The sequence below is a fragment of the Microcebus murinus genome, chromosome 11 (genome assembly GCF_040939455.1).
Source record: "Microcebus murinus isolate Inina chromosome 11, M.murinus_Inina_mat1.0, whole genome shotgun sequence".
NCBI classification, from domain to species: domain Eukaryota; kingdom Metazoa; phylum Chordata; class Mammalia; order Primates; family Cheirogaleidae; genus Microcebus; species Microcebus murinus.
The window spans coordinates 4,413,536-4,421,144 of record NC_134114.1 but is presented as its reverse complement, the minus strand read 5'-3'; the positions used below and the strand labels follow the sequence as shown (position 1 = coordinate 4,421,144).

Genomic DNA, 7,609 nt, shown 5'->3' with positions numbered 1-7,609 from the left:
TTCTGTGTCTACCATTTTACTCTCTACCTCTATGAGTTCAACTTTTTTAGATTCAACATATAAGAGACATCATATAGTATTCGACTTTCTGTGTCTAGCCTATTTGACTTAGCATTATGTCCTTTAGTTCCATTCATGTTGCTGCGAATGATAGGATTTAGTTTTTATTTACTGCTGAATAGCATTCTATTTGTATATATACCACATTTTCTTTATCCTTTCATCCATCAGTGGATAATTAGGTTGCTTCCATAACTTGGCTATTGTGAATAATGCTGCAATGAACATGAAAGTGCATGTATCTCTTCAACATACTGATTTCAAATCCTTTGAATATACCCAGGAGTAGGACTGCTGGATTATATGGTAATTTTATTTTTAGAGTTTTGTGGAAACTTCATACTATTTTTCATAATGGCTGTACTAATTTACATTCCTACCAACAATGTGCAAGAGTTCCCTTTTCTCCACATCCTCGCCAACACTTATTTTTGGTCACTTAGATGATAGGTGTTCTCAAAGGTGTGACATGATAACTCATTGTGGTTTTAATTTTCATTTCCCTGATAATTAGTGATTTTGAGCATTTTTCATATATCTCTGGGCCATTTTTATGTCGTCTTTTGATATCTCTTTAGATCCTTTGCCCATTTAAAAACTAGGCTATTCTATTGCTATTGAGTCTTTATTTCTTTTATTTTGTACTTTTTATTTCCCATGCTTGTTCTTTGCTTCTTTTACTCCCTCCTTTTCTTACCGTCTATTGAATTGATTGTGTTTTATTAATATTTATTCCCTTTCCCCTCTCTACTAGTTTGGGAATTATGTATTCTAGTTAAGACATACCCTTAATTTTAAAAAATAAATACTTCTCAAAGCCTAGGTTCCATTAATTAATATCAATCCTTCTTTCTTAAGAAATTGAGATGGACTGTTAACCTCATATCCTAATTCTCTCCAATCTTTTTTATTTTTATTTTTTTGGTCAAGTATTTCATTTCCACCTTGTTCTAAAATCCCCCGGAAGTGAACTGTTGTGACATCCAGAAGGCGCTGCTGTTTTGCCAGAGCTGGCGGAGGAGGGGAGGCCCGCCTAGGTGAGGAGGGCGGCAGGGGTGAGGACGAGGGTGGGAAGCAAGAGTCCGAGCAGGTGGCAGCTCATCACTTGCAGGAGGAAACAAGGGGGGCCAGCGTTGACCCCAAGATTCCAGCTGGAGGGCAGGGAGACCACCTCTGGATTTTCATCTGAGTGGGTGTTGTTTGAAGACGCCGCACTGAGTGGAGTCTTCAACTTCTCCGAAGGCCCAGACACCTCTGGTGGACTGGCGGCAGCTATCAGAGTACAGGGAGGCATCAATGGCTGCACTAGCCCCGCCCCACACCCAGGCCCCGCCCTAGCACAGGTTCCGCCCCACGAGAAGCCCCGCCCCAACGCCAGGCCCCGCCCCAGCACAGGTTCCGTCCCACAAGAAGCCCCGCCCCAGCACGCAGGCCCCGCCCCAGACGGCCCGTCCACCGGAAGTGGTGTCTGGCCAGGCGGAAGCAGGAAGTGGGAGAGCAGCGCTGAGCCCGCGGCGGTGCTGGTTGGTGCTGTGCGGCGCGCGTCCGGCTGGGGCGATGGCGGAGAAGTTTGACCACCTGGAGGAGCACTTGGAGAAGTTCGTGGAGAACATTCGGCAGCTCGGCATCATCGTCAGTGACTTCCAGCCTAGCAGCCAGGCCGGGCTCAACCAGAAGCTGTGAGTGTCGGCCGGAGGCGAGCGGCGTCTTTCCCGGGGCGGGCCGGGCGGCGTGTGCCGGGGAGCGGGGAGCGGGTCGGGGGCCGGGGCCGGCCTGAGCCGCGGCCCCGCGCCGCCCGCCTCTGGGTCGGTCGCGGAGTCCGCCTTGGTGGGGGCCGCCTGCCCGGCTGTGTTCCGGGCGGGGCCCTCGGCTGCCGCCTGTTGCCACCCCGCCGCCTCCTCGTCTTGCCTTGCAGCCACCTTTTCTGGAGAGCCCAAGGCCAGATGATGCAGTTTCCATTTCTGGGGCTCCGTCGAGGGAATAATGCCAGCAGTTCATCTTGGAGCCCTTCTGGGGAGTTCTGTCCCTGTCCCCAGGGGGTGGGCAGGCTCCGCAGCGAGTGCACTAAAGTAGGCTGCAGGAGGGTGAGGCGTCGAAGCTACCTTCTGTATAGGCCTGACTGGGGAAGACTCAGGGCGAGAGGTGGGGGTGAGAAAGGCCCCAGGACACTTAGTGTTTGGGGGCAACAGCCTTGGTCATGGTCCTAGGCGCTGGGTTGAAGGGAAGGCAAACACGCAAATAACAGGCCCTAGAGAAGGGCTCACTGCTTTATGCCGGGCACAGGCATACAAATAATTACCACCTTACAAATAATTACTGGGCTTCCATACCCAGTGTTCTGGGAGTAGCCCAGACCCTGGGCCAGCCAGGTGATGTAGGGAGGCTCCTTATCAAGGCAGGAGGCTTCCTTTTCCTCAGACTTTTTGAGTATATGTAGTTCCCTGCCCCATGTGTTCGCTGAAACCACACAACTGGGTTATTGTTTTTGAGAGAAAGTTCATTTTTTTCCATCAGATTCTCAAAAGGGTTGGCTCACCCCCCCCCCATTGGCAATTTCTAGTCTAGGAAAATAACAAATATTTAAGGGTCTTCTGTAACTCTCAGTGTGTTTCAGGCATTCGTAGCTAATCAAAGAGGTGTGAGCCCTGTGCAACCTGTAGAGGAGTGAGAACTTGTGTGGGCCCTGCTGGCTGGGTGGTTCTGTGAGTGGTGGCTGTGTTGACATGTGAATTAAACAAGTGCCTCTGTTTTTGCCTTTCCCCCAGGAATTTTATTGTTACTGGCTTACAGGATATTGATAAGTGTAGACAGCAACTTCATGATATCACTGTACCTTTAGAAGTGTTTGAGTAAGTATCATTCTTGATATTATCTCGGGTATAAATCTTGTGTAGTTGTGGTATTAATGACTACTTCCACCACTGACTGACATTTGAGTCCTTGCTGTGATTAGGCATAGCCAAGATGCTGGGGATTTGCCAGTGAAAAAAATGAACAAAAATACTTGCCCTCATGGAATTCACATTTTAATTGGATTAAAAAATTAAAAAGAAAATAATTTCCTCAATATTGTATTGTGGAAAAAAAGTTACATGTAAATAAAAGTTGATTAAATATATGAAAAACATCATAGGCTCTCAAAAGTCCTGCTTAGACTAAAGAACAACCACATAACTTCCATTTTCCTTAAGGGGTAAAAAGTGTTAGGTGGGCAATACTATTATTTAAAAAAATAATTACAACCAGAAACGACCTGAAGAGTAATCTGGTCAGTCTGGTCTTGAGTGCTATAGGATTACAGGCGTGAGCCACCATGCCTCGCCCTTAATTTGTATCTTTAATCTGAAGTGATATGTATTTTTTTGCCTAAGTAAAACTGAATTGGATTTAGTTGGTGGTTGTTAAATGTTTTATAATGAATAATTCAGTTTAGTTGAACGATATGGATTTCCTCAGGGTACAGAAATAGGCAGGTGGCCTACTGTGGGTGAAAATTAGATATCGATCAAGACAGTTGCTTAATTAAATCATCAGTATAACAAAGATATGTTGGGAGAAAGTGTTAAATTTCAAGAAACATGTTTATACTTTTTAGAAATAATTGGACAGAATTTCTCTGTTGTATTTAAGTTACTTAGTGTATTTAATAAAATGGTATGTCAACCTCCCCCTCCTCATTTTTTTTTTTTAAAGCAACAGAACAATTTATAAAATAATCTTGGGGCAGCCCAGAGCGTGAACTCTAGTTGCCTGTAGCTCTACTCCCCCCACCCCCGGGGGGGCTCCTCCACAGAGGCTCCTCCACAGGGGGGCTGGACCTGGAGTGGAGGCTGTCTTGGTGGGGCTGCCCTGCAGCACCCTGGCCTGAACCCCTGGACCGGGTTTAGTTTTCTCTTTTGTCAAGCACTACCTTACCTTGTAGGTTGTTGTAAGGATCAAAAAGGTAACAGCATGAAAGCATTTTGAAAAATACAAATGCTGAGAAGTGTAAAGTGGTATGGCTTGTGAAGGTTGCTTGAGTTTATAAAGGATCATTACTTAACTTCATGTTAGAAGTTATATGAGATCAAATTATCAGCACTTGTATAAATGAGGGAATCTTAATTCCCTTGGTTCCTGGACTCAGTTTTGTCTAAACAGGGCCATGTGCAGTTGTCTATAGCTATTTTTTCTTTTTGAAGCCTCTTCCTAGAAGATGACTTTTTTTTTTCTTTTGCATAGCTCTCAGAAAACTGTGAAAATAGGTATCACTTGTGAGAATACTAATTGAGATGTTTCATGTATCCAGATACATAGATCAAGGTCGAAACCCCCAGCTCTACACCAAAGAGTGCCTGGAGAGGGCCCTCGCTAAAAATGAGCAAGTTAAAGGCAAGATCGACACGATGAAGGTGAGACCTAGAGCAGAAATGGTGTCCAAATGGGTGCTGGAGAGGCCTGCTCAGCGAAACCCGCTGGAGACTTTGTCATTCTTTCCCGTGTTCTGCCATTCTTTGTGTTCTGTAGAACATCGGCTGTTTCGTAACATTGCCAGTTGAGATTGCTGGCTTGTGTAATAGGCAGTAAAGTGAGATATCACTGAGCCGTGTGCGGATAATCTTTTAAGAAAATCCAGGCTAATTCTTGCAACCAGTAATTGTCACTGGCTGATGGTGATTGTTCTCATTTTTAAGCCTTTGATACCTGAAGTTTGCACTTTGATTGCATGGGGCTTTCTGTTAGCTTCTGTGTTGAGTCCTTTTGTTGAGGCTTTCCCTACAATCATGGTTCTTTGATTTGCAGCATTCTTGAGTCTTGAGTTTCTTCTCTTTCTTTAGCTTCTGACCTGCAAACTTGGTTTTACCATATCCACTACCATGAAATTCTCCAGAGAACTCTCTGCATCTTGAACATGAAATATATGATTTTTTTTTTCTTACTTAAATTCACTCAAATATGGTTCACCTAGGCATTTTGTTTCTTTATTTGGGTTTCAGTGGCCTCTTGTCTTCCTTGATGCTTGCAGCACGCGGCCCTGCCTGCCTCTCCTGCCCACTCGCACCCCTTGTCCCTTCCTCCTCCTGGCTGTCCTTGCTGGCCAGGTGTCCATTTCTGGAATATACCCAGTCCCTTTCCTTTGCATTCTTTCTCCTGCTGTCTCCTCTGCCTGGAACTCTTCCATGTTCTCTTTGCACAGCTGAGTCTATCCTCTGGTCTCAGCTGAGTTCACCTCCTTAGGCCTTTTCTACCAGCCTTTTCTAAAGTTTCTTTCCTTGAGAGCATGGGTCAGGATTCACCATTTCATTTCTTTTTCTCCATTCATTCTGTCCCTTCCGCCAGCTGCTTAAGTGCCAGCATTGCAGGGCACACGAGTGTTCTGTTCCCACTGATGCCTGGTGCCTGTCTGGTGCTGGACTGGCACAGTTGTGCTCTGGCGTGTCTGCTGTGTGCAGGTGGGCATGGTCGCAGAGTGGCCTCTTGGCACTCAGAGGGTGCTCTGGGCAAGGGGAAGAGCTCTGTCGGGAGACCTGCATGGTCACATGCTGGTCAGAGGGCCCCAGTGTTTCATCCAGGTGATCCTGTACTGGTGGTAAATAGCCCAACTTGGAAATGCGTTTTGTCATAGTTTATTTGTGTGGCACCCACAACTTCATCTCCCTTTTGTCAGTTTGCGACTCAGGAGTTGTCCAATCCAGCCTCACCTTCAGAACCTAATGGAGCTTTCTATCAATAGCAGGTTGTGAAGGTTTTGATCATTTTGTTCCTCTTGGCAAAGACAAGTGAGTGTTGCACTGTCCAGCAGACACAGCTCTGTCTGCACACAGCTTCTGGACCACGAGGGTGGTGGCTGCACTGCCAGCAGGCTGTGGTCAGGCTGGTGCCTTTGGGCAGTGCAGACTCGTCCTGGTGGTGGTGCCTCAGTGGCTGTGTGGTTTCTCTTCCATCTGCATCTGTCACCAGTCCTCTCAGGTGTCGTGTCCTCTCATCTGAGGTCTGTGAAAGTCTCCAGTCAGTTCTCTGGCCTTCCTTTCTCAGTGGGGCATGTATTTAAATTTCCACAAGTTATATTTTAAATAGTTACTGTAGTGCTGGAGTGAACAGCCCCTTTGAAAATTTATTTTTAAATGATGTATGTTTTTATGTTTATGCCCATAGTGCTGCTCTTTAGTATAGCTTATAAGAGATGCTGGCAGATCTTTCATGCTTTTATGATCATGTTATGCTGTTGAGTAGGATCAGGAAGCTGCGGCATTTGGAATAGATAATATGTTCCCAGGTGTGTGGAAAGCTTTTCATTGAGCTGTTTGCACACAGTGAGTTTGATGTGGTTCGAGTTAATAATTGCTTAATTAAATATTATTTGAAGCTTCCTGTTACGTGTGCTGTCTGCAAAAATCATTTCCACCTGTGTGGCTGGCTTCCTCCAAGAGGTGCTCTTTCTTTTAATTTGAGCAAGAGGGAAAAGTGTTGCTTGAACATGTAGTCCTCTTTCAGGTAGTTGCAAGTGTAGCTTTAGCAGAATTGCCAATGCTTGTCCATGACTGGCCAGCCACGTGGTTGGTCAATGTGGGCAGCTCCTGGGGAAGGACACCTGGCTTTTGTTCTTAAGCAATTTGAGGGGTGCAGGGGGTGGTGTGTGGTCTTTCACTTGGATGATGGATTGCAAGCAAAGAAAGATATTTGGTGTTATATCTTTTCCTTTGTAGAAATTTAAAAGCTTGTTGATTCAAGAACTTTCTAAAGTATTTCCGGAAGACATGGCTAAGTATCGAAGCATCCGGGGGGAGGACCACCCGCCCTCCTAACTGCTCATCCCTCTGTGACCATCCCGCCGAGTCCTCTGTGAGTCACCGTGACCCTGAGTGCCGACGCCGCCTTCCTGCTGACTCGGGACTGGGCCTGGACCCGTGCCCCAGCCCCTCTGTCCTGTCGCTTGCCCTGGGGATGGCAGGGCTGGAGAAGGAGCGGGAGCTGTGCCCCACCGACCGGCTGCGCGCCTGCCATTGTCCAGCCTTCAGACTGGTGACTCCGGACACTGGGACGATCCCTTCTGTTCTCTGGGCAGGCAGGGCAGGAAAACAGGCTTGGAAATAACTAAATTGATTGGCAAATTAAAAATTTAAAAAATTGTACCTAATATTTTTCTTTTGATGTACTCTTTGTGTTCCATTTTATTATTGTGAGAAAGCTATAAAAAATAGAAAAAATTAAAAAGAAAAGAAATTGGTTTAATGTGGGAAGTACTTAAGTTGGTTTTATATTGTACATTTTCAGATATAGTGTATAAAAGATATGTTAAATGTAACTGCTTTCATGGACATATGCGTGTATAATAAACTAAGTGTATGGCTTATTCATGTAATTATTTTTGTAACATTTTTACAATATAATATGGTATTTCTTGTAAGCAGTCAATTATTGCTTCCCCAAAGTCTTAATAATATTCGTAAGAAAATTTGCTCTCCAGGCTTCGAGGCAGGAAAAACTAAAGCAAAATGCAGAATTCTGGTTTTCTCCGCAGCCTCTTTTGTAGAGGCCACAAGAAGTACTAAAGAGCACAGATTTGCTG

General features: G+C 45.5%; 1 protein-coding gene across 1 annotated transcript; it reads left to right on the top strand.

Moving 5' to 3' along the window:
- Positions 1 to 1,512: 1,512 nt before the first annotated feature.
- Positions 1,513 to 7,402, top strand: MED10 (mediator complex subunit 10). Its single transcript, XM_012744236.3, has 4 exons — positions 1,513 to 1,739; positions 2,826 to 2,909; positions 4,349 to 4,451; positions 6,747 to 7,402. The coding sequence occupies exons 1-4, from the start codon at positions 1,618 to 1,620 to the stop codon at positions 6,843 to 6,845; spliced, it is 408 nt and encodes a 135-aa protein (XP_012599690.3). The 5' UTR covers positions 1,513 to 1,617; the 3' UTR covers positions 6,846 to 7,402.
- Positions 7,403 to 7,609: the final 207 nt, after the last annotated feature.